General features: G+C 43.9%; 1 protein-coding gene across 1 annotated transcript in view; it reads left to right on the top strand.

Annotated features, from left to right (window-relative positions):
• The window catches only part of LOC140731857 (cytochrome P450 2D4-like), a 41967-nt gene extending 24319 nt beyond the window's left edge, over positions 1 to 17648 (top strand). The window contains exons 4-9 of the mRNA XM_073053778.1: positions 819 to 979; positions 7684 to 7857; positions 8603 to 8744; positions 9141 to 9328; positions 16872 to 17013; positions 17431 to 17648. Coding sequence (XP_072909879.1) covers positions 819 to 979; positions 7684 to 7857; positions 8603 to 8744; positions 9141 to 9328; positions 16872 to 17013; positions 17431 to 17612 — 989 coding nt within the window. The 3' untranslated portion in view covers positions 17613 to 17648. The remainder of the gene's footprint in view (positions 1 to 818; positions 980 to 7683; positions 7858 to 8602; positions 8745 to 9140; positions 9329 to 16871; positions 17014 to 17430) is intronic.
• The last annotated feature ends 9776 nt before the right edge of the window (positions 17649 to 27424 follow it).

Genomic DNA, 27424 nt, shown 5'->3' with positions numbered 1-27424 from the left:
TCATCTGATTATACGAGAGGCCCATTCAATAGACACACAACAGTGAGATAGAGGCTGCCCTGGAGTCCTGAGGTATGCACTTTCAGGCTGTTAGATCTGCCCAATGGGAGGGGAGACAAGACAATGTTGCCCTCTCCACTCTCCTCTACATGGGCATTTCAAAGGGATTGACCATTTCAGCTCAAATCATCTCCAGTTTCCTAATGTTTTTGCCAATGGAAAGAGGGGCTTTGGATTCAAAGCTATCACCCAGGGTGGAGGATGTGTTAATGTTTAATCTTTCCCTTTAAGATGTAACAGGCCCTCCTGTAGAGGAATGAAGCTCTGTCAGCTGCTTCTGTTGGTGTTCAGAAGCAACTGGCAACTATTTCTATTGATGTTGCCCTTCCATCAAAGTGAAGTAGCTCCAAATAGCTTCATAGGAGAGTATCCAGATCAAAAGCACCAAATTAGTCAACAGAGGAACATTAGGCAATGTGAGCAAACACTGGATAAAGGTTTCCAGAGGTTCAGAGCTGGAAATGACCTGGGAGAATGGACACACAGAGAGGGAACTGAATATCCCTCCCTTATAGTTGATTTCAATGTTGGGTTTTACTCATAAGGCATCCCCTTAACTCTTGATTCTCCTGTAGCCCAAGTGAATATAGAACTGAGGCAGTGGAAGGTGCAGCTCGTGTTATAATAAAGAAAATGGCAGAAGGCTTAGGAGATTGGGCAGAAGAACAGTTCCCAGTGAGTTATAGTGCAGGAGAAAATGGTGGAGATTGCAAAAATTGAAAGAGGTTGAATGAACTAATTTCTTATCATTTATTCAGGTCTCCCTTTTGATCCACATTTCCATTTAACTTATGCGACCTCGAATATCATCTGCTCAATTGTCTTCGGTGAACGCTTTGAATACAGTGATAAGAAGTTCCGTAGACTTTTGCACATACTTGAAGAAAGCTTTGTGTTGAATGGTGGATTTTGGGGTCAGGTAAGGACTGTTCATTCAATAATTCACGAACACTTGTGGACAGTGTAGAATTCTGCCTTATTAGTCAGCCTCAAATTCCCATCGGTTTGTAGTAGTGCAGAGAGAAGAACTGAGTCATTAATGCAGGTGGACAACCAGCAGCTGAGCCCACCAGTTCTGATACAAACAGAAGAAGCAAGTTATCTGAAACTGTTGTCTTTGATGTTGGTTCCAGAAGGTTGGAACAGGTCTGGATGGAAGTTGAGGTGATAATCCTTAAGCTGATGTATCAGTGTTGGAGACCACAGACAGATTGTTCAGAATGGAAGACTAAACTTATGATTTTTCTCTCTCTGACACCACTAACACTGTCTGATACGCTGGATATTTCCTATTTGTACATGTTCCTCCTTCTGTCTCTCTCCATCTCTCTCCATTCTTGATAATCAGTTGGCTTCGATGACAGTCAATAAAACCATCAGTTGACAAGTTCACCTTATTCCTTTTGCCCGATTGATCCACCTGTACATACATCATTTCTGCAATCTACAATTTTAAACTAAAGTTTTCTCTCTTTCACAACTCTAAGCTCCGGACAAAGTCTACTTTTCTGAAAGTACCCTGGCCTGCTGAATGTTTCCAGCATTTTCTGTTTTTATTTCAGATGTCTAGCATCTGGAGATTTTACTTTGAGTTTTCCAAAGTTCTGAGGACAGATATCTTGTGAAATATTAGCAAGTGGTGGAAATAGAGCAGATGTCAGGAAGGGATACCTTAAAGGAAAGACAACAGGGTTAGAATTGGGTTTCTGAGTAAAGAGACTCAGTCCTTGTACTTGTGCTGCTCACAGCTGAGGGGAATGAAGAAATGCATTACAGTGTCCTGAAGGTGTTGGGTTGGGAACGATGGTGATAACACAAATTATCTGGGGTGAGCTTCCCTCAGGTTCAGCTTTCAGAAGATACCTGCACTACAAGCAGGGGGGCTAGCTTCCAAACTGGCACCCATCAAAAGAGGAGAACAGTTTGCTTGGCACACATAGAACACTTAGAACAGTTTGGCAAGGGAACAGATCCACACTGCCCCCCCACCTCCCCCAGCTGTACATTCCAGGCTCCCTCCACTCTTTGTAAACTAAACATATCCTGCACATCTTTAAACTTTTCCTCCTCTCAACTTAGATACATGCCCTTCAACATCTTTACCCTAGGAAAACATACTCATAATCTCATATCTGCTCATAATTTTATAAACTTCAGTCAGTTCTCCTCTCAGCTTCTGATGCTCCAGTGAAAGCAGTCCAGGTATAATCCAGTCCAGATCGTGGGGTGCGAGACAAAAACGAGGAAATGATTCTGCCTCAGATAAAGAAAGTACTGCTGCCACTAACATGTGGTAGTTACTGTTGTAGGCCTCTTGCCCTTAATTACTTGATCGAGCGCTCAAGAAACATCCAAAACTAGCTGATATATTGAAGCCCAAACATATACAAGGCAGCAGCAGTTTGAGATCAGAGTGTGAGAAATGTGTCACCGTCTGTGGAATTATTGTGACAACCCTGTGTATCTTAATGATATTCAGACAATCTTAATATTTATTCTGAATAAAGAAATTCAGTAAATCATTTAAAATTTGACCTTTATAATTCTAATGAGGCAATGAGTTACTTGTGTTAATGTGCAAATTTGTAAGTCGGTAGCAGATATTTGTAGTAAGCACAGCGTTGTGATTGTGGGAGATTTTAATTTTCCACACATAGACTGGGAAGCCCATACTGTAAAAGGGCTGGATGGTTTGGAGTTTGTAAATTGTGTGCAGGATAGTTTTTTGCAGCAATACATAGAGATACCAACTAGAGAATGTGCAATGTTTTGATCTCCTGTTAGGGAATGAGATATGTCAGGTGACGGAGGTACGTGTTGTGCAGCACTTCGGGTCCAGTGATTAGTTTCAATACAATTATGGAAAAGGATAGGACTGGACCCAGGTTGAGATTTTTGATTAGAGAAAGGCTAACTTTTAGGAGATGCAAAAGGATTTAGAAGGAGTGGATTGGGACAATTTGTTTTATGGGAAGGATGTAATAGAGAAATGGCAGTCATTTAAAGGTGAAATTTTGAGGGTACAGAATCATTATGTTCCTGTTAGGTTGAAAGGAAAGGTTAAAAGTTTGAGACAGCCATGGTTTTGAAGGGATATTGGAACTTGTTTCAGAAAAAGAGAGAGATCTACAATAAATATAGGCAGCATGGAGCAGATGAGGTGCTCGAGGAATATAAAGAATGTAAGAAGAATCTTAAGAAAGAAATTAGAAAAGCTAAAAGAAGATGCGGGGTAGCTTTGGTAAGTAAGGTGAAAATAAATCCAAAGGGTTTCTACAGTTATATTAATAGCAAAAGGATAGTGAGGGATAAAATTGGTCCCTTAGAGAATCAGAGTGGACAGCTATGTGTGGAGCCAAGAGAGAAGGGGGAGATTTTGAACAATTTCTTTTCTTCGGTATTCACTCAGGAGAAGGATATTGAATTGTGTAAAGTAAGGGAAATAAGTAGGGAAGTTATGGAAACTATGACAATTAAAGAGGAGGAAGTACTGGCGCTTTTAAGGAATATAAAAGTGGATAAATCTCCGGGTCGTGACAGGATATTCCCCAGGACCTTGAGGGAAGTTAGTGTACAAATAGCAGAGGCTCTGACAGAAATATTTCAAATGTCATTAGAAACGGGGATGGTGCCAGAGGATTGGTGTATTGGTCACGTTGTTCCGTTGTTTAAAAAGGGTTCTAAGAGTAAACCTAGCAATTATAGGCCTGAAAGTTTGACGTCTGTGGTGGGTAAATTAATGGAAAGTATTCTTAGAGATGGTATATATAATTATCTGGATAGACAGGGTCTGATTAGGAACAGTCAACATGGATTTGTGTGTGGAAGGTCATGTTTTGACAAATCTTATTGAATTTTTTGAAGAGGTTACTAGGAAAGTTGATGAGGGTAAAGCAGTGGATGTTGTCTGTATGGACTTCAGTTAGGCCCTTGACAAGGTTCCGCACTGAAGGTTAGTTAGGAAGGTTCAATCTTTAGGTGTTAATATTGAAGTAGTAAAATGGATTCAACAGTGGCTGGATGGGAGATGCCAGAGAGTAGTGGTGGATAACGTGTCAGGTTGGAGGCCAGTGATTAGTGGTGTGCCTCAGATATCTGTCATATACATTAATGATCTGGATGATGGGGTGGTAAATTGGATTAGTAAGTATGCAGATGATACAAAGATAGGTGGCGTTATGGATAATGAAGTAGGTATTCAAAGCTTACAGAGAGATTTAGGCCAGTTAGAAGAGTGGGCTGAAAGATGGCAGATGAAGTTTAATGCTGATAAGTGTGAGGTGCTACATTTTGGTAGGAATAATCAAAATAGGACATACATGGTAAATGGTAGGGCATTGAGGAATGCAGTCGAACAGAGTGATCTTGGAATAGTGGTGCATAGTTCCCTGAAGGTGGAATCTCATGTGGATAGGGTGGTGAAGAAAGCTTTTGGTATGCTGGCCTTTATAAATCAGAGCATTGAGAATAGGAGCTGGGATGTAATGTTAAAATTGTACAAGGTATTGGTGAGGCTAAATTTGGAGTATTGTGTAGAGTTCTGGTCACCGAATTATAGGAAAGATGTCAACGAAATAGAGAGAGTACAGAGAAGATTTAGTAGAATGTTACCTGGGTTTCAGCACCTAAGTTACAGAGAAAGGTTGAACAAGTTAGGTCTTTATTCTTTGGAATGTAGAAGGTTGAGGGGGGACTTGATTGAGGTATTTAAAATTATGAGGGGGATAGATAGAATTGACATGGATGGGCTTTTTCCATTGAGAGTAGGGGAGATTCAAACAAGAGGACATGAGTTGAGAGTTAAGGGGCAAATGTTTAGGGGTAACACGAAGGGGAACTTCCTTACTCAGAGACTGGTAGCTGTGTGGAACGAGCTTCCAGTAGAAGTGGCAGAGGCAAGTTCGGTATTGTCATTTAAAGTAAAAATGGATAGGTATATGGACAGGAAAGGAATGGAGGGTTATGGGCTGAGTGCAGGTCGGTGGGACTAGGTGACAGTAAGCATTCGGCATGGACTAGAAAGGCCGAGATGGCCTGTTATATGGTAATAAATTCATCCATGTTAGCAAATTAATGTATTTTAAAAAGGCCGTAAAACTTGGTAGCTGAAAGGAACATGTTGCAATTCATTATTAGATTGATGATTGTAGTTAATATTTAGATAGTTGGCAATGAAATGGATGTCAGTTAGTAAAGCCTCTGGGTTAGTTTTTATTTGTGAAGATGGCTGTCAGTTGTAGGAAATTTCAGATCAGTCTCATCACTGAAAAGATCGAAGTATATGGTGAGGTAGGTAGCTGGAGGAGGGAAGAGTAGGAATAGCCACAGAGGCTGGGAGGTGAGAAGTGGAGGTGACAGATAATTGAATCTGATGGGAGAGTCAAGTGAGGGAGAAGAGGAGAGGACCCGAGATGTGGGTAGTTGGACTGGTTGGAGGAAGGGAAAGAAACTGTATGAAGGGGGTTACCTCCACTTCCTATTCCTCCATCTGCGTTCACCACCCCAAACCCACATGCCTCACCTAAATCCACCTCACATTTGCCCGCTCTTGCTCCACACCATCCTTTCATCTCTTTTACCAGCCTTTTCTCTTCAATCTTTCAGTCCAAGTGTAGGGTCTCAATATCAAACCACACACGAGATATCCCTCTCCCAACATTGCTGTTGTTTCTGTCTGTCAATTGAAGCTTCATTTTCTCCACATACTGGAGGTGTTGGAGCCTTATCTACTCTGACCTTCTCCCTGAGCTGGATTTGCTGATGGGACCCACCCACCCCGTCCCATTTCCGGATTTTTCTTTATGTTTATCCATTTTGGGCTCCAGTCACTTGGACAGGCAGTATGGCATTTTCAATGTATACTGAATAACAGCCCTTTTTTTTAGATGTGCCAACTGTCACTCAAAGCTGGATCCTCCCTCCAGGGGAAGCACCGGACTGTTGTAGTAAGATTGTCGTCAGCTGCCTCAATGAGCCGTCTCCCAAGCTGCCTGTATTCTGCCGATTGACACAAATATTGTGGGAGATTTCAGTTTAATGTCCACACTGCTGGTCACCACTTGCACTCACCCTTTGGACAGTTGGTCAAAGTTTGTACCGTCCTAAGCTAGATACAACAAATATTGCCAGGCAAGCACAGAGGTAAGATGCTGTACTTTCAGAAAGTTCCCTTCATCTCTCACACTGGGACTTTGGTGCCAGATTAATTGGTTTTCCCAGTCTTTGGGTATTGCAAAAAATAAATGTGGCACAATAACTTGTCCAGTGAAGATTAAAGGGAGAGGCACAGTTAGGCACAGGAGTACATTCAGCCAGAGACTCATTCCACCGAGATGTAACATTGAGTGTCATAGGAAGTCATTCCTGCCCGTGGCCATCAAACTTTACAACTCCTCCCTCAGAGTGTCAGACACCCTGAGCCAATAGGCTGGTCCTGAACTTACTTCCACTTGGCATGATTATCTTATTATTATTTAATTATTTATGGTTTTATATTGCTATATTTCTACATTATTCTTGGTTGGCACGGCTGTAACAAAACCCAATTTCCCTCGGGATCAATAAAGTATGTCTGTCTGTCTGAGAGCAGGAAGTGGATTCAGTAAAGCAATACACACATAAAGCTGGAGGGACTCAGCAGGTCAGGCAGCATGTATGGAAGTGAATAAACAGTCAAAGTTTTGGACCGAGACCCTGCTTCAGAACTGAGGAAGAGCTTCAAGGGAACAAAAGGCTGTTAAATGAACCCTGTGGGCCAGGCAGCATCTGTGGAGACAGATATTGATATTGAAAACTGATATTTCAAGTCGAGACACTTCACAAAGCACCTCCACCCAATTCTTTCTCTGTTATGTTAACAACTGCATCGGTTTGTTTCCTGCACCTATGCAGAACTTGTTAACTTCAACTTTCCTACCAACTTACAGCCTGCCTCAAGTTAACTGGAACTATTTCCCACACCTCTCTACCTTTTCTTTGCTCCTCCGTCTCCACTTAGGGAGGCAAACTATCCACTGACATTTGCTGAATTTAGCTGAAGGTCATAACTGGAAGCCTCAACTGTCCATTTGCCTCCATGGATGCTGCATGACGTGCTGAGCTCCCGCAGCAGTTTGTTCTTCAGTCCGTACTCCAGCAACTGCAGTCTCTTGTGATTTGTGCTTTAAGGGAGAAAATGAATCTGGGCTCCAGCGAGTTTAACAGACACGGGGGATTTTGGAGCTTCTGTGTGTGGAATGAAGCGTGGAACCTGGGCAGCAATGCATCGGGGGGGCGAGAAGGCGGGGGGCAGTGAGACCTGGGGCTGCAGAGTATCAGGGGGTGGTGTGACTTGGGGTCCCAAAGTATCAGGGGGTGGTAAAACCTGGGGCCCCAAAGAGTCAAAGGGATGATGGGAACTGGGGCCCAGTGAATGTAGAGGGGTTGTGAGAATCAGCTAGAGGCTAAGCCATTGGGTTTTCAAACACTCAGATGGATTATCGTTTCTGGCTTCACCAATCCAGTCCACCTTACCCTGCCTTGATTCTGTATTTCTGTCAACATTGAAATTTCCGTTCATTATTTTAAGGAAGGTCAGAGAACTGAAGAGGATGTATTTAATTTCTAACTCTGTCTCTGTTGCAGTTGGTGAATACGTTCCCCTTCCTGTATTACGTCCCAGGACCGCAAAACAAAATATTTCAAAATCAGGTCAAAATGGCTCAATTTTTGCAAGAAATAATCACAAGTCATAAGGAATCATGGGATCCAAATTATACCAGGGACTTTATTGATGCTTTCTTAACACAACAGGAGAAGGTAGGTGGTGATTACTGAAGCATCTGAGAGGCAGTGTTTTGTGTCCTTGTATTTCCCACCTTTCTCCCATTGTTGGTCCTTTGCAGGAAACGTCACTGCAGCATCCCACACTCAGTACTTGTTTAGGTAGCAAGACCACATCAGCTTTCCTCAGGTTCTCACTTGTCTAAACTTTGTGGCTGAAAACCCACAAGAAATCCTCCTTGTGAGCTCCCCAGGACTTTCTCACCTTTCAGAGTCCTACAGTACGGAGGCTGCCTCTATGCTCAACTCACCCATTCTGATCGAGATGCCCAACTCTGCTAATCCCAATCCCTTATTCCTTTCCTTCCTTGTACTTCCAAATAACGTTGTAATTCCACCCACCTCTACCACTTCCTCTGGCAGATCGTTCTATATTCTCACTATCCTTTGTGTGGAAAATCTCTTGCAAATTTTCCCCTCTCATCTTAAACCAATGTCCCCTAGTTTTATGCTTCTAACTCTGGGGGGAGCATTGTGACTATCCGCCTTATCAATGCCCTGATAAATCTCTATAATATCACCCCTCAGCATCCTGTTATCTGGAAAGTCTATCCAATCTCTCCTTGTAGCTCTCCCTCCTTTCCTAGAGATTCCTGACCAGAACTGCACGTTCATTGATACCTCACACAATGTTAAACTCTTTAGCTGACTTCAGCACTACTCCTACAAAATAATCCTTCAGTTCTATACATTAACACCACTTTCCCTAACTGCATCTTAGGTGAGGAACACACCGAACACAAGCTTCCTGGAGAACAAGATGATTGGGACATTACTAAGCCTCTTTGCTGCAGGTACAGAGACCACGTCCACCACCCTAAGCTGGGGCTTGCTCTTCATGGTGTTACATCCAGATGTGCAGTGTAAGTAGAACAACGTCTCTGCCAGGCCCATTACCAGCCATGCATTGGTGTGAATGGAAGGTGTGGAGAAAGGGTGCAACAGTATCAGAGAGGGTGAAGAACATTATTAGTAAAACTATTAATTTTCAGGCTAAAGATCCAAATATTAACAACAGGATTTGAATCTCTAAGTTAATGAAAACCCATTGTTTAAGTGCTACTCACCTGGCATTTCTATGACTTTTCTACATATGGATTGGTTGCTGCACTTCCTAACATACAACAGTGACGACATTGCCAAAGTTTCCTTTAGTAATAGGACACATTGGGATTTTTGAGTGGATGAAAGATATGAGTAAAACATGAGTTCCTCCTTTCAGTCAAAGCTTGAAAACTGTTCTTGTTTTGTTCCTGCAGCTCGGGTTCACGAGGAGATTGACAGAGTGATTGGGAAGGGTCGAAGGCCAAGATTGGAAGACCGGGAGGAAATGCCATTCACTAACGCTGTTATCCATGAAACACAACGCTTAGGGAATATTGTTCCAATCTCACTGCCGCATGAAACGTACAGAGATACCACGGTCATGGGTTACACCATCCCAAAGGTACAATCTGGAGTTAATCTTAATCGTTCCCTTTCTGACCTTCAATTCTCTGAATGATCTGAAAGCAGTTACCTAAAAATTGGGCTTCAGATGTTGTTGGTGTGCAAAGTGGGAAATAATGCTCGCAGGAGTTTCTACAAACAATTGTGAGGTTATCGTGAAGTACCTGAAAAGTATCTGTGTGTGGTTCACCTAGAACTATGCAGTAAAATGAGAACTATTTCACAAGGCACACAACCCACTAAGAGGAATGATATCCACTCTGCTATACATCAACCCCACGAGAACATCAGCCCTCAAGACACTTTCCCAGTAAGCAGAAACAGCACCCATACGTAATGACGGGACGAGTCAGCAGTGTGGGAGAGGTACTTCAGTTTAAGGTCCATAATCACTGACATATACTGTGAAGTTTGTTGTTCTGTGGCAGTGGAAGACAAAAACAATACTACAACTTACAAAATATATAAGTGCAAAAGTAAATAATGAGGCAATACAAATGCCATACCCTCTAATCCTATCCATTCAACTAACTGGCAAAAGGTCTCTCAAATGTAATTACAGTTCCTGCCTCTGGCAGTTTATTCCAGATACGGTGATAAATGTCCCCTGCAGATCCCCTTTAACCCTTCTCCCTCTCACCTTACAGCAGCATCACAGGTCACAGCGTCAGGCTGATGAGTTGCTAAGGTGGGAAGAGAATGGAGGATCGAATTTAATCCCCATAAATGAGCTTCTGGAGGCTTGTTGGACAGTGTTGGACAGATTCCAGTCTTCACTTTCAGTTGGAGATAGTTAAATATTGGAAATAATCGAGATAATCAAGGAATTTGTGCAGGAGGTGAGATAAGACCTGGGGTCGATCTGTCACAATCAAACTGAATGGCAGAGAAGGCTTGAGAGAGTGAGTTGCCTACTCCCACTCCTATTTTCCTGCATCCTTATGTTCGTCAGTAAACATTTTTATTCCATATTTCATTCTGGATCTCCCACTTGCTCACTGGAAATCCCATTTACTCCCTCTGGATCATGTACAACTTTCCCCTTCCCCAGCTGGTGTTCTGATCTCACTTCTCTTAGCCTGTCTAGTTAGGAACCCCACTACTCCTCCAGGCAGTGAGAACAGCGAGAAGAGTTTAAAAGGAGACAGCTTTATAGAGCGGGGTCAGAGGAGCGGGTGACGGAGTAGAGGGAGACAGAGTAGGAAGGCTTTGGCTCAACGGGGCTTAGACGATAACGCTTTGAGGTGAGGTAGGTTGCCTGTGTAGAATACAGACAGGAAGTATGTGAGTGAGGCCTGTGCTTTGTGCTTAATGTTAGATGTGGGAGGTCCGGGAGACTCCCAGCCTCCCCGACGGTCACATCTGCACCAGGTGCATCGAGCTGCAGCTCCTTAGGGACCGTGTTAGGGAACTGGAGATGCAGTTCGATGACCTTCGTCTGGTCAGGGAGAGTGAGGAGGTGATAGAGAGGAGCTATAGGCAGGTAGTCACACCGGGGCCTGGGGAGACAGATAAGTGGGTAACAGTCAGGAGAGGAAAGGGCAGGAGTCAGAGTCTAGAGAGCACCCCTGTGGCTGTACCCCTTGATAATAAGTACTCCTGCTTGAGTACTGTTGGGGGAGACGGCCTACCTGGGGGAAGCAACAGTGGCTGTGCATCTGGTATGGAGTCTGGCCCTGTGACTCAGAAGGGTAGGGAAAGGAAGAGGATGGCAGCAGTGATAGTGGACTCTATAGTTAGGGGGTCAGACAGGCGATTCTGTGGACACAGGAAAGAAGAACGGATGGTAGTTTGCCTCCCAGGTGTCAGGGTCCAGGATGTTTCAGATCACGTTCAAGATATCCTGAAGCGGGAAGGAGAACAGCCAGAGGTCATGGTACATATTGGTACCCATGACATAAGCAGGAAAAGGGAAGAGGTCCTGAAAGCAGACTACAGGGAGTTAGGAAGGAAGTAGAGAAGCAGGACCACAAAGGTAGTAATCTCAGATTACTGCCTGTGCCACATGACAGTGAGTGTAGGAATAAAGTGAGGTGGAGGATAAATGCGTGGCTGAGGGATTGGAGCAGGGGGCAGGGATTCAGATTTCTGGATCATTGGGAGCTCTTTTGGGGCAGGAGTGACCTGTACAAAAAGGATGGGTTGCACTTGGATCCCAGTGGGACCAATATACTGGCAGGGAGGTTTTCTAAGGCCATAGGTTTAAACTAGGATTGCTGGGGGGTGTGAACCTAACTAAAGAGCAGGAGGAAGAGGTGGTTGGCTCACAAATAGAGAAAGCTTGGAGACAGTGTATGAGGGAGGATAGGCAGGCGATAGAGAAGGGACGTGCTCAGACCGATGGATTGAGATGTGTCTATTTTAATGAAAGGAGTATGATGAATAAAGCGATGAGCTTAGAGCGTGGATCAGTACTTGGAGCTATGATATTGTGGCCATTACAGAGACTTGGATGGCTCAGGGGCAGGAATAGTTACTTCGAGTGCTAGGCTTCAGATGTTTCAGAATGGGACGCAAAAGAGGTGAGGGCGTGGCACTGTCGATCAGAGATAGTGTCACGGCTGCAGAAAAGGAGAAAGCCATGGAAGGATTGTCTACGAATCTCTATGGGTGAAAGGGGTCAATAACTCTACCTGGTGTTTTTTATAGACCACCCAATGTTAACAGGGACATCGAGGAGGAGATAGGAGACAGATTCTGGAAAGGTGTAATCATAACAGGGTTGTGGTGGTGGGAGATTTTAATTTCCAAAATATAGATTGGCATCTCCCTAGAGTGAGGGGTTTAGATGGGGTGGAGTTTGTTAAGTGTGTTCAGGAATGTTTCTTGACGCAATATGTAGATAAGCCTACAAGAGGAGAGGCTGTACTTGATCCGGTATTGGGAAATGAACCTGGTCAGGTGTCAGGTCTCTCAGTGGGAGAGCATTCTGGAGATAGTGATCACAACCCTATCTTCTTTATCATAGCATTGCAGAGGGATAGGAACAGACAAGTTAGGAAAGCTGATAGTAAGGGGAAATATGAGGCTATCAGGCAGGAACTTGGAAGCATAAATTGGAAACAGATGTTCTCAGGGAAAAGTATGGAAGAAATGAGGCAAATGTTCAGGGGCTCTTTCTCTGGAGTTCTGCATAGGCATATTCCAATGAGACAGGGAAAGAATGGTAGGGTATAGGAACCATGGTGTACAAAGGCTGTTGTAAATGTAGTCAAGAAGAAAAGAAGAGCTTACAAAAGGTTCAAAAATCTAGGTAACGATGGAGAGCTGGAAGATTATAAGGCTAGCAGGAAGAAGCTTAAGAATGAAATTAGGAGAGCCAGAAGGGGCCATGAGAAGGTCTTGGCAGACAGGACTGAGGAAAACCCCAAGGCATTCTACAAGTATGTTAAGAGCATGAGGATAAGATGTGAGAGAATAGGACCAATCAAGTGTGACAATGGAAAAGTGTGCATGGAACTGGAGGAGAAAGAAGAGGTCCTTAATGTGTACTTTGTTCCAGTATTCACTACGGAAAAGGATCTTGGTGATTGTAGGGATGACTTACAGCGGACTGAAAAGCTTGTGCGTGCAGATATTAAGAAAGAAGATGTGCAGGAGCTATTACTTCAAAAGCTGGAGCTTTTGGAAAGTATCAAGTTGGATAAGTCACTGGGACCAGATGAGATGTATCCCAGGCTACTGTGGGAGGTGAGGAAGGAGATTGCTGAGCCTCTGGCAATACTCCTTGCATTATTGATGGGGACGGAATAGGTTCTGGAGGATTGGAGGGTTGTGGATGTTGTTCCCTTATTTAAGAAAGAGAGTAGAGATAGCCCAGGAAATTATAGACTAGTGAGTCTTACTTCAGTGGTTGCTAAGTTAATGGAGAAGATCCTGAGAGGCAGAATTTATGAACATTTGGAGAGGCATAATATGATTAGGAATTGTCAGCATGGCTTTGTGACAAGCAGGTCATGTCTTATGAGCCTGACTGAATTTATTGAGGATGTGACTAAACACATTGATGATGGTGGAGTAGTAGATACAGTCGGCCCTCCTTATCCGCGGATTCCGTATGCGCGCATTCAACCAACCGCGGATCGGGAAATCCCGAAAGTTCTCTCTGCAGCACTCGTTGCTTGAGCATGTACAGACTATTTTTTTCTTGTCATTATTCCCTAAACAATACAGTCTAATAACTATTTACATAGCATTTACATTGTATTAGGTATTATAAGTAATCTAGAAATGACTTAAAAGTACAGGCAGTCCCCGGGTTATGAATGAGTTCCATTCCTGAGTTTTTCTGTAAGTCGGATTTGAAGTCGGAACAGGTACATCCGGTATTAATTAGCGTCAGTCAAACGTTTTTTCTTAGTATATAATACATATTTTACCTTTCTATGCATATGAACCACTTAAGAAACATACATATTTCAATAATTTAACCACTGCGTTGCTTAGTATTAATTGTAACTTTCATCGGGGTAGAGCCTTTCACATGTTCCATTAAAATTGTTCCGTTCGTTGACCGACTGTAGCCTAACGCTTTACCAATGACTGATGGCATTTCACCTCTTTCTGATCGCTTAATTACTTCCACCTTATTTTCAATCGCAATTATGATTATTTTCAAGAACAGAAACACTGCGGATTCAGAGCTGCGCCGCTAGGTCCAAATGTCCACCGCACGGAAACATGTTAAATAAAGTCCGGGGTTCCGCTGGGCCCTAAAGACCACAGAACTGATACATGTTAAATAAGGGAATTGAGCATCCGCGAATTTTGGTAACCACGGGGGGCCCCGGAACCAATCCCCCGCGGATAAGGAGGGCTGACTGTAAATGGATTTCAGCAAGGCATTTGACAAGGTACCCCATGCAAGGCTTATTGAGAAAGTAAGGAGGCATGGGATCCAAGGGGACATTGCTTTGTGGATCCAGAACCTGTTTACCCACAGAAGGCAAAGAGTGGTTGTAGACGGGTGATTTTCTGCATGGAGGTCGGTCGCCAGTGGTGTGCCTCAGGGATCTGTTCTGGGACCCTTACTCTTCGTGATTTTTATAAACGACCTGGATGTAGAAGTGGAGGGATGGGTTAGTAAATGTGATGAGACAAAGGCTGAAGGTGTTGTGGATAGTGTGGAGGGCTGTCAGAGATTACAGCGGAACATTGATAGGATGCAAAAATGGGCAGAGAAGTGGCAGATGGAGTTCAAACCAGATAAGTGTGAGGTAGTTCATTTTGGCAGGTGAAATGTGATGACAGAATATAGTGTAGCCCCCTGGCTAGCCTCAGGCTCACTCAACTGGCTTCCGTCTAGGGGCAGCAGCCTTCAGCCCCGCCAGACTGGATAATCAGCTTGTGTGGATGCTGTGTGATATCCGAACCCCGCCAAGTAACAGACAGTACACCATATGCAATTAAATGATTACACTTTATAGAGATTACTAGAACTAAGTGATTAATAATGATACAGTACATATGAAGGAATATAAAGTATATATGAAAAGTATAAAAGTATATATGAAATAAAGAAAAGGTGCCAAAACTTATCAAAGTCCAAACCACATCGTGCACAACCGTTGGGAGCTCAAATTTCGAATTCTTCTTGCCACCATTCGATCCCCTCAGACCTCCTCGACTCTCAGCTCAGGACCACCCGAAATGATCAACCGAGCACCCCCGGCACGTCTGTCTTCATCTCCTCTCCTCGCCGAACCTCCTGGCCTCGGACCCCCGCTCGGGGTCTGTTTCGTTACCCAGCTTACAGCATCGCGTCCTCTCTCTCTCAACCCCTTGCGCCGACTCCCCAAAAGCCCGCCAACAATAGCTTACAGACCCAGAAGAGAGAGAATAACATTAATCCCAATTGGTTAACAAATGAATATAATTCTCGTTATCGGTAATTTTAACCCAAACAAAACTGTGAGAAAAGCACTTATCATAACGAAGAAGCATTCCTACTTTTAACAAAAGAAAGAAGCCATTTTGATTAACATACGCAGTAACAAAGAAAAAGAAGAAACCCCCTTATGATAGTATTAATGTTAAGACTCTTGGCAGTGTGGAGGATCAGCGGGATCTTGGGGTCGGAGTCCATAGGACACTCAAAGCTACTGCTCAGGTTGACCTTGTGGTTAAGAAGGCATATGGTGCATTGGCCTTCATCAATCATGGGACAGAGTTTAGAATGCCCAGAGGCAATGTTGCAACTATGTAGGACCCTGGTCACACCCTACTTGGAGTACTGTGCTCAGTTCTGTTCACCTCACTACAGGAAGGATGTGGAAACCATAGAAAGGGGGTTTACAAGGATGTTGCCTGGACTGGGGAGCATGCCTTATGAGAATAGGTTGAATAAACTCAACCTGTTTTCCTATGACCGATAGACACTGAGATGCGACCTGACAGAGGTGTATAAGATGATGAGAGGAATTGATCATGTGGATAGTCAGAAGCTTTTACCCAGGGCAGCGGCAGTGGAGGCTGAAGTGATAGGGTCTTTTAAGAGACTCCTGGACAGGTATATGGTGCTCAGAAAAATAGAGTGCTATGTGTAACCCTCGGTAATTTTTTCGGTAAGGACATGTTCGAAACAGCTTTGTGGGCCGAAGGGCCTGTATTGTGCTGTAGGCTTTCCATGTTCTAAGTTCTATGTTTAATCATTCCTCTTTGGAGTCCATCCCAATTTCCCTCCTCTGCCACCCAGCATTGCAAATTACACCCTCCCCATCTCTTGCAAAGAGATCTGCTCTGCCAGGTGCCTACTTTGAACCCCCACCTGCTCACCTTCAATCTCCATTACACCCCAATCCAGAACAATCCCCTTCCATCACCCTATACTCAGGCATGTCATCATTTATCTCCCTGCCTTGTTATTCCACATCAGATGTCCCCCTGGACATCAATTGGACCAGGTGAACCAGGGAATCCTCTTGGACCTTCATACCTGCTCTGTCCAAAGTTACCTTGCTGGCCTCTTGGTCCAGGCTCATTGTCTGCAACAGTGGGACCTGGCTCTAGACAGACTATTGTTCTCTTAGACCAACGAGGTGCCGGTCCTGCAGGAGTCACTGGGCAGGTGATGATGAAATCAGTGCATTTGCTTGGAAATTATCCTCATTACTGGAGAAATTAAGCTGTAATGCAGATCACTGTGATGTATAGATGACTGGCACTTGGAGAGGTACATGGATAGGAAAAAGTTCAGAGGGATTTGGGTCAAATGTGGATGAATGGGACTAGTTCAGATGAGAACCTCGGTTAGTACAGGTCAGTTGGGCTGAAGGGCCTATTTTCTGTGCTTTATGACATTCTGAGTGAAGATTGCTCTATTCACTTTGAGCCAACAAACCTCTCAAAGCATTGCCAACATAGTAGTAGTGAAGGTGAAGCATATTGTGGAATTAGATTGAATATCTTCTGTCTATGATGACTTACAATCACTGGGCTACAAGGCATAGATCTCAGTCCAAAGACCAGAATATAATTCTCTTCATTGCTCTGTGGGTCTGTTACTAATGTTTCCCTAATGTACCTCTTCGATTAATATTTAGGGAACAATGATTATTCCAAACATTTCCTCTGCCTTGTTTGATGAAGATACTTGGTTGACTCCACATCAGTTTAATCCAGGACACTTCCTGGATTCCGATGGGAAGTTTGTGAGGCCAGAAACTTTCATCCCATTCTCGGCAGGTAATGTAGGGTTTGTGGATCATCAAATGTACCAACGTTTGCAGCTGTGATTGTGGATATCCAAGCTTCAATCTCCCGTGCTCTGGAGAGGGAGGCTGCTGGCTGATTCCTGCATTTGTAGCATTCTCTTCATTAACTTCTAAATTTAAGTTAACTCCCAAAAGCCTTTCCTGCCACCCCAGTGCTGAAAGAGAACTTCATGCATTAACTAACTACAATGAATAGAATAAACATTTGTTTAACTATGATAAAGTCTGGAAGTGTACTACTTTTCTAAGAGATGAGATGGGGTTGGATAAGGCAGAATTATATTCGGACTTCGAGACTATATAGGTAGTCGTTTTTGTTCAGCGTGACCCTGCAGTGATTCTCAGTCTTTTTCTGTGATACTAACCTGTCTTGTCCTGCACCCTACAGGTCATCGTGTGTGTTTGGGGGAGCAACTGGCAAAGACGGAGCTCTTCATCTTCTTCACGTCCATGCTCCAAAGATTCACATTGTTTCTCCCAGAAAATGAGCCAAGACCAAGCTACAAGGAGGCTCGATTTGGAGTTACTCTCTGCCCACTGCCATATCGGCTCTGTGTTAAAACCAGATAGGGATGGATATTCACAAAATGCTGGTGGAACAAAGCAGGCCAGGCAGCATCTATAAGGAGAGCACTGTCGATGTTTCCGGCCGAGACCCTTCATCAGGACTAACTGAAAGGAAAGATAGAAAACTTTCAAATCTCTTACTTTCTTTCCTTTCAGTTAGTCCTGACGAAGGGTCTCGGCCCGAAACGTCGACAGTGCTTCTCCTTATAGATGCTGCCTGGCCTGCTGTGTTCCACCAGCATTTTGTGTGTGTTGCTTGAATTTCCAGCATCTGCAGATTTCCTCGTGTTTGCTTTAGGGATGGATATTCCCTATCTGGGGTCAGGGGGCTTTTTGCTAAACTCAAATTCAAAATGCTGATTTTTTTATTAAAGATCTTTATTGTTAATCATTAACTAGTACTAATTTACCAGTCCTCTTGAGAAACAATCCTGTCCAAGGTTAGGAAACCTATCATTGAATTAATTGGGACTATGACCTAATCAGAAGAAACAATACTTCTTTATTTATACAGCATGGAGTAGGCCTTTCCAGCTTTTCGATCCACAGCAACCACTGACAAACTCAATTAACCCTAACCTAATCACATTTACAATAACCCATTATCCTACCCAACAGGGTATGTCTTTGGATCCGGAGAAACCCACACTTTCCATGGGGGAGGCCATACAGCAATTCCTTACAGAAAGAGACCGGAAATGAGGTCCAAACTCCAGAACATCCTGAGCTGTAATAACATCGTGCTAACCATTTCACTACCATGGTTCCCTGTTATTGTGTTAAACTGAGGCTCCTACAGTCCATCCTGATGGATGTAGTTCTGAAATTAACAAATGTAGATGTGGGCATCACTAGATGACGGGCAAAAAAACCCCAATATAAACATTAGAAGGCAGCAAAGGAGTGGCGTTACAAACATGAAAGTGTAGTGACCATTCCTCATCCTCGATCTGAGAGGGATCTCTTCGCAGACCAGTCTTTCATTGACAGACAACTTACTCATCTGCAACTCATCTAGTTTGTGAAGAATTATGCTTATGTTTGGAAATCCTTTATCGATCCATAATCTCTATTACAATTACTCCTCAAAATAAATGTGTTCTGCTTGTTTAATCTTTTTTGGTAGCTGAAACCATGTCTTCATTAGTTGGGAGGGGGGATCTCATCACTCAAAAGAGTAATTATTGGCAGCTACAATCCTTCAGAAAAGAGATAAAGTAGTTAATTATTCTTTGCATTATAGAATGATGCAGTATAATCTCCCTGACGTGAGGGTGCTGTCTGATTTCTATGAGACTTAAGGTCTTTACTTCAGAATGGACACACTCATTATCATCACAAGATATAATTTATGCAGAAGAAACAGGGAGCGATACTCTTGAACTAGAAAGTGAACAAGGTAGTAATTATTTTTTAAGAGTGAAATCCTTACTGATGCACAGTATTCCAAACGTACTTTCATGGTTATATTTTGTGTGATGCTCCAGAGCAAGACCCCACAGCTTCTGGCATCCAAACTCTGGTTCAGCAGGAACCATCTTCCAAGATTTGGGGAAAAATCACTGAAGATGGTTCTTCTTTTTGCTAATAGTGAAGCAGGATTTGTGTTGGTTGAGTGTTCTGAGCAGCCATTGGGTAGATAATTCATTCTAGTTGCTGTGGATCAGGATTTCCTAAACATTAGCTTGCAGGATGAGTTGGTAGTAAGGTAAGCTAATGCAATGTTAGCATTCACTTCAAGAGGACTTGAGTATAAAAGCATTAGTGTATTGGTGTATCCACACTGGGAGTATTGTGAGCAGTTCTGGACCCCTTATTTAAGAAAGGATGTGTTGGCATTAGAAAGAGCCTAGAGAAGGTTCAGGAGAATGATGTCAAGGTTGAAAGGATTAACATATGAGGAACATTTCATGACTCTGGGCCTCTATGTACTGGAGTTTTTACAAGAATAAGAAGGGAATCTCATTTTAAACCTACCAGATATTGAAAGGAGCATATAGGTTGGACTTGCAGGAAATTCAACAGTGGAAAAACCTAGGACCAGAGGACAAGGCCTCAGAACAGAAGGACATCCCATTGCAACAGAGATGAGGAGAATTTTTTAGCCAGAGGGTGGTGAATCTGTGGAATTCAGTGTCTCAGAAAAATGAGAGGATCCTATCGAATATTGAAAGGCCTACATAGAATGGATATTGAGAGGATCTTTCCAATGGTGATGGAGTCTAGAACCAGAGGGCACGGGCTCAGAAGACAAGAACATCGCCTTAGAAAAGACATGAGGAGGAATTTCTCGAGCCAGATTTCATTGCCGCGGACAACTGTATACAACAAGTCATTGGATGTATTTAAAGCAAAGGTTGATAGGTTCTTGATTAGTTAGCAGGTTAATGGTTACAGGGGGAGGAAGGGGAATGGGGTTGAGAGAGACAATAAATCAGCCATGTTCAAATGGTCCAGAAGACTTGATGGCCTGAATGGCCTAATTCTGCTCCTATCCCTTAAAGTCATAGGTGGGATGAAGGTGGCTCCATTCCCAATGACTTGGCTTGTCCCATCACCAACTTCACCAGTGGGTACATTATTCAATCATGCTTTGGACCTACCAAACCATGAGATTTCCTCACTAAGCAATGTCTTCAGAATTACCAAGTAGGTCCTAGACAATTATTCTGTCAGTGTATTCATTCATCAACTGATTTTTAACTTACAGCAATCAAGCAGAACAAACTTTTACCGAAAGCTGATCAATTTCTTTTAGCATATTGTTTAGTTTTGACCAATCGTTCTGAATATTGTGTTAATTTGCATATTCTGTTATATAGCTGAGTGATGGCTTAATTATACAATGGATTGTTGTTACCTTATATATTGGTTTCCAAACTTGTTTGAAGATATAAAATAAAGGACGCGTAAAGCAAATCCATCAGAGTCTGAACCTGAAGTGCAATTGCCGATGAGCTGAGATAGTAACTCTAATCAGAATAAATCTCATTTCATACAATAAATTGGTTTATTGTTGTCCTTTGTACCGAGGAACCACAAAGAACTTGGCTTTCTGTTCCATTCATACAGATCACTTCATCACAGCAGTACAAGAGAAAAGCAGTAAGAGAATGCAGAATGCAGCGTTACAGTAACAGAGGAAGTGCAGTGCAGGCAGACAACAAGGTGCAAGGGCCATGATGAAGTGGATTGCAAAGACAAAAGTCCACGTTATTATAAAATAGGACAATTGAGTAATGTTCTAGCAGCTGGATTGAAGCTGTCCTTCAGTCTGGTGGCAAGTGCTTTCAGGCTTTTGCATCTTCTGCCCGATGGGAAGTGGGAGAAGAGAGAATGACTGGAGTGTGAGGGTCTTTGATTATGTCCGCTGCCTCACTGAGGAGCAGGAATGGAAGAATGAGTTCCTGAGCTTGGCCAAACTGCCTGAAGAAAGAATAAAGTCTGAATTTGATTTGATTACACCCGTGTAGGTTCTGCTGACTCCTGAGCAACCCTAATTTACAGCAAGGTTCATAGCAAGTTCCAAGATGGCGGCACGAAGCAGCTTGCAGCGGCCACTCCGGAGCTGATTATCTGTTATTTGTGAAGTGGGGTGCCGTGCGCAATCATAATCGATTGAAAACAGACGTGGGAACACAGAGGAACATCGGGAAATCTCCAGGAAGACCTTCTTCGTTGCTGCTGCTGCTGCTGTGAGGTCCGGGACTCTGCTGGGAAGAACAGGCCCCCAGTCCTTGGGGTCGAGTTGCCGACGGCCGTTGGTGGGGCCGTCTTAATATGCTCGGCAGAGGATGGTGCTCGGAGAAGCTGTGCCGGAAGGGATGGTCATCGGCTCAGAGGTTCGACGGACTCGGAGTCCGCTGCTGTCACGTCGTTTTTGGTGTGTGCTGCGTTTGCGAGGCTGGGTTCACGGAGCTTTTGTTGTGTGCTGCGTCTGCGAGGTTGAGTCGGGCAGTGCCGTGGAAGTCCATAGCGGGGGTATTCCCTTCTGCCGCGGGCGTGGGATGGTGTGTCTTTTGGGACCCTGGGGACTTGTGGAAACTGTCTGGTGATTTCTTTTGAACTTATAGCCCTTTAACATCTTTGGACTATTTTTGCTGTGCCCATAGTCTGTTTTTTTATCAATTATGCTATTGTTTGCACTGTTGTAACTATATGTTGTAACTATGTGGTTTTGCGCAGGTCTTGTAGCTTTAGTTTTTGGTCTTGTTTGTCTGGTGGATTTGGAGCTCCTTTCCGGGGAACACGCTAAGACGGTAGCGTGATATTAATACGCAGCAGCCTCTCTGGACTCTGGATTGGGGATTGCCAAACGTTATGTGGATTTTCTAGTGTCGTCTGTTTTGTCATGTGCTTTTGTGATATTATTCTGGAGGAACGTTGTCTCATTTTTTAACTGCGTTGCATTTGTGGTTTCTAAATGACAATAAACTGAATCTAAATCTGAAGTTGAGAGGGGGTGGGGAATGCTGCAGGAGATGGGGTGGGTATTACGGGAAGTTCGAGAAATTGATATATCCAACTGCATCTCTTCCATTTCACACATGTCTACTCTCACTCCATCCTCCCACCACCCTACCAGGGATAGGGTTCCTCTTGTCCTCACCTACCACCCAGTAGTCTCTGCATCTAGCACATAATTCTCCATAACTTCCGCCAACTCCAATGGAATCCCACCACAAAGCACATCCTCACCCCCCCCCTCCCCACCCACATTCTGCTTTCTGCAGGGATCGCTCCCTCAGCGACTCCCTTGTCACTCATCCCTCCCCACTGATCTCCCTCCTGGCACTTATCCTTGTAAGTGGAACAAGTGCTACACCTGCCCCTACACCTCCTCCCCCACTACCATTCAGGGCCCTAAACAGCCCTTCCAGGTGAGGTGACTCTTAGCTGTGAGTCTGTTGGGGTCGTGTACTGTGTCCAGTATATCAGTGAGACCTGACGTAGATTGGGAGACTGCTTCTCCAAGCACCTACGCTCTTTGCGCAAAACAAAGCAGCATCTCCCAGTGGCCACCCATTTTAATTCCACTTCCCAATCCTTTTCCAATATGTCTATCCATGACCTCCTCCACTGTTGTGATGAAGCTGCACTTAGGTTGGAGGAACAACACCTTATACTGTGTCTGGGTAGCCTCCAACCTGATGGCATGAACGTCAATTCTCAAAGTTCTGGTAATGCCCACCCCCTCCCTTCACCATTCTCCATCCCCTTTTCCCTCTCTCACCTTATTTCCTTGCCCACCCTTCACCTCTCTCTGGTGCAACACCCAGGTCATGCACTCCTCTCACTGTTGCCCTCAGGAAGAAGGTACAGGAGCCTCAGGATTCACACCATCAGACTCAGGAACCCCTCCACCATCAGGCTCTTGAACCAGTGGGAATAACTTCACTCAACTTCACTTGCTCCATCACTGAAATATTTCCACAATGTATTGACCATTTTCAAGAACTCTTTCTCTTGTGTTCTAAATATTTATTGCTTATTAATTTTTTAATTTTATATTTCACATTTTTCATTTTTTATTTGCACAGTTTGTTGTCTTTTGAACACTGGTTTTCCAACCTGTTGGGGGCAGCATTTCACTGATTCTGTTGTGATTATTTGATTTACTGGGTATGCCCACAAGAAAAGGAATCTGGGGGTTATTTCTGGTAACATATATGTACTTTGAAAACAAATTTACTTTGAACTTTGACAGAAAAAAATAAGGCAGACGGAAGTGACAGTACTGATTCAGGAAAATCTCCTTTGGATCGCTTTAAGAGATCAACGAGTGAAGCCACTTGCTTAAGTGTGAATGAGGTAATACATGACTGCGGAGGTTCCCGAGGCCACCACAGACTGAGTGAGGGAATGAAGGGAACCCGCAAGGACATCACCAGATTGTAAGGACCTGTGATACTGAGGGTCCTCAGCTCCTACACTATGGATTAGAATAATGTTGTAGCTAAGGGAAGAGTTTCTGATCTATATTTCTGTGATCAGCATTTGGTTAGACCAATGAGGAAGTAGGCACTTCTTGACTTTGTTCTGGGAAATGGGAAGGGGTGAGTTGAGCAACTTTCAGGATGAGAACACTGGGACAGCACATTGCAGTGTTCTGGAGTCAATACTGAATTCTACAATTTCAGGCAAGTTGATAGCTCAACTTATCAGCCAACCATCTGTGATTTCACAGAGACACAAGAGAGACTGCAGGTGCTAGAAATATGGATCAACGCACACAAAGTGGGAGGAACCCATCAATCCAGACAGGATCTATGGAGGGAATTGAACAGTTGATGTTTCGGGCCAAGTGAAGAGACTCATCAGAACCCCCGAGCTTCTGGCTAACTTGCCGAGTTCCTCCCTCATTCTGTGTGTGTTGATCTGCGATTTTGTCTCAGTCTTCACGTTCTTTTCCCCCTTTGGGAGGGCAGGACACACCCAGAAAGGCCTGTCAGGCTTGTTTTCCTGGTCTACAATTCACAACTCTTACTTATTTTCTCTCTGTTCTCACTGGCTAACTGCTTCCAATTACTCACTGACCAGATCACTTAGTTTACAGTTTATCCCCATGGTTATCCCAGCTTTGTGATACTGTTGTGTGTGTAAGTAAGCAGGGTCAGGTTCTACAGATACATCTGAGTGATTTAGAATAGTACTTTACAAAAAGTAGTTTGCAACTATTTGTTCAGTTAAATCAAACATTGACATCTCACATTGGAAGCAGCAGATCAGGCGTTTCCAAAAAGTAGACAACTTCATTAAATATGGCCGACACTTTATCTAGGAGTGCATAATCCTTGTGTTTTTGCAGCTCATAACTGTAGCACAAAACTGGGGTGACCACGGGGAAAAACAGCAAACAAGGTTATCTGGTCTGTTTATCTCATCGGAGTCATCAATTGCCAAGGACAACTGTGGACTGAAAAAGCATGGGATACTTATCATAAGATAGTTATCAGCTTCACATTGGGCATAATATAAACATTGCAGGACCTTGGGTGGGGGGACAGGGGAGGTCATAGAAAAATTGCCAAGATAATTCACAACTGTGTTGTTGATGAGTTCACTTCACTGAACGCCCAGATCAAGGTTTGGTTTGAACACGCTATCTTCCTGGGGAGTCCTGTCAGAGGCTCCAGTGATGAGAAAAGCACACCATTATAACTTATCTCTACATAATTACATATATTATTACATTAAATGGGATCACTTTTGGCAAAACTAGTAGCTGCATCACCACCTCCAAATCAAAACATCATTAACAATTACGTGTTGAAGTGCCTTTCCTGATTTGGGAGGTGGGTACTGATATCCTCACACCATGTCACAGTCTCACTTGTGTGTCTACAGTGTCCCTTTCACTTTGAATCCACATATTGATGTCTATAGTGACCAGAAGAATCCATCACCCAGAGACATACCCTCTGTAGATTGGGAAACGGCTTCGCCAACCACCAACATTCCATCTGCCAGAAAAAGCAGGATCTCCAGGTGGCCATTCAGTTCAATTCTACTTCCCATTCCCATTCCGACATGTCACTCCATGGCCTCCTCTACTGCTGCAATAAGGCCTCACTCAGGTCAGGTTGGAGGACCAACACCTTATATTCCATCTGGGTAGTCTCCAACCTGATGGCATGGTTTCTCATACTTCTGGTAATTGCAACCCCACCCCACCTCTCCTTCAGCATTCCCCATTCCCATTTCCCTCTCTCACCTTATCTCCTTACCTGCCCATCACCTCCCTCTGGTGCTCCTTCCCCTTCCCTTTCTTTCATGGTCTCTGTCCTCTCCTATCAGATTCCCCCTCTCTTTCACCAATTGACTTCCCAGCTCGTTACTTCACCCCTCCGCCTTCTGGTTTCACCTATCACCTACTACCTTGCACTTCTTCCTCCCCTCCTCACACCTTCTAACTTTGGCTTCTCCTTTATTTTTTCCAGTCCTGATGAAGGGTCTCAGCCCAAAACATTGACTGTTTCCTCTTTTCCATGGATGCTCCCTGGCCTGCTGGGTTCCTTCAGCAGTTTGTGTGTTGCTTTGGTTTCCAGCATCTGCAGATGTTCTTCTTTTAGTTTGAGTAGGTTCACTGCCTGAGAGGGCTTGGAGTGATGAACTGGGAGCCTCAACGTGCTGAACCTGTACACCAGGCGATCTCCTGGGGGCCGGCTAGACAATGATTATCCAGCACTCCAACTGCCCCACCATTATTTCAATCCTCAGTCCTGGGCTGAAGCTCTGATAGACCCCGGATCTTAGCAACCTGCTCCCTGCCTTCTTCCTCTTCACCCGAGTCACCCATCTGTCTCTCTCCACACAGGACTCAGGGGGTGCATGATCTGCAGAAATCCTACTCCCTGCTCTGCCACAGGAAAGATGAAGTCAATCGGTTCTGATGAAGGATCTCAGCCCAACACATGGACTGTTCATTTCACTCCATAGATGCTACATGTCCTGCTGACTTCCTCCAGCATTTTGTGTGTGTTGCTCAAGATCTCCAGCATCTGCAGAATTTATTGTGTCTCAAGTTAACTCTGCTCATGTAGAAGAGTGATCATCTCAAGCCTCATATCATAACAAATTTGCCACCCGTTGACAGGGTGATTAAGAAGATAGGGTGCATTAGCCTAGCCTTTATTAATCTGGAGTTTCGGTTCAAGAGCTGTGAGGTAATGTTGCAGCTCTATAAAGCCCGAAATAGACTATACTTGGGCTGTTGTGTTTAGTTCTGATTGTGCTGTGTTTAGCTAGGTCTTTTTGGAGAGATGGAAAACGAGAGGTGACTTGTTAGATGATAAGAGGCATAGATAGAGAGGACAGCCAGCACCTTTTTCCCATGATGGAAATGGCTAATATGAGATGACGTACTTTTAATGTGATTGGAGGAAAGTATAGCGGGGGGTTGTCAGAGGTACATAGGTATTTTACACAGAGAGTGGTAGGCCATGGAATGCACTGTCAGAGGGAGTGGGAGAGGTGGATACATCAGGGATGTTTAAGAGACTCTTAAGTGGATGAAAGGAAACAGAGGGCTATGTGGGAGGGAAGGGTTAGGAACGTCGACACAACATCATGGTCTGATGTTCTCCATTCTATCTCCCTGATAGAGTAGAGCTAAATTCTGTCATCAGCTCCTGGAGAGAATATATCCATAGAGAGAGGGAACCTGGGACAAATGGTATCTCTCTGCTCAGTTAGCACAGCAACCTGCTCCCTGTTAACTTAGAGCTTCAGGTTGCTCCAGTGTGGCAGAGGCAAGACCTGTGGCTGGGGCAGGGTAAGACTGAGCAGAGCCTCTATCAGTGCCTCCACATCAATGTCACTGAACCAATCGAATGTGCAGGAATGTGAGAAGCTATCAAAAGTACCTGCAGTGGACTCAGCCTAATACATCTTGGGCACATTCTTCCCACCAGCGGTAATATCTACAGGAGGCGCTGCCTCAAGATGCCAACTTCCATCCTGAAAGATCCCCACCATCTGGGCCATGCCATCTTCTCCCAGCTACCATCAGGCAGGAGGTACAGAAGCCTGAATTCCCACACCATCAGGTTCAAGGACGTCTACTTCAAATATTTGGTTCTTGAACCAACGAATACCCCACTATTCATGAAAGTTTGGCCACATTATGACCACTTCAATCACATGGTACTAAAATGGACTTTGTTTTATTTTGTTTTACTTGAGTCCTATCTTGTACGTTTGTAAAATTTTAGTAAGCTTATGTTAAATTTATGTTTTTCTTGTGAATGCGATGTATATGATGCTATGTACCGACAATGCTGCTGCAAATCGGTTTTTCATTGCATCTGAACATA

The sequence above is a fragment of the Hemitrygon akajei genome, chromosome 8, assembly GCF_048418815.1.
Source record: "Hemitrygon akajei chromosome 8, sHemAka1.3, whole genome shotgun sequence".
Classification (NCBI taxonomy): Eukaryota; Metazoa; Chordata; class Chondrichthyes; order Myliobatiformes; family Dasyatidae; genus Hemitrygon; species Hemitrygon akajei.
The sequence above is the reverse complement of the archived record's forward strand: the minus strand, read 5'-3'. Positions and strand labels throughout refer to the sequence as shown.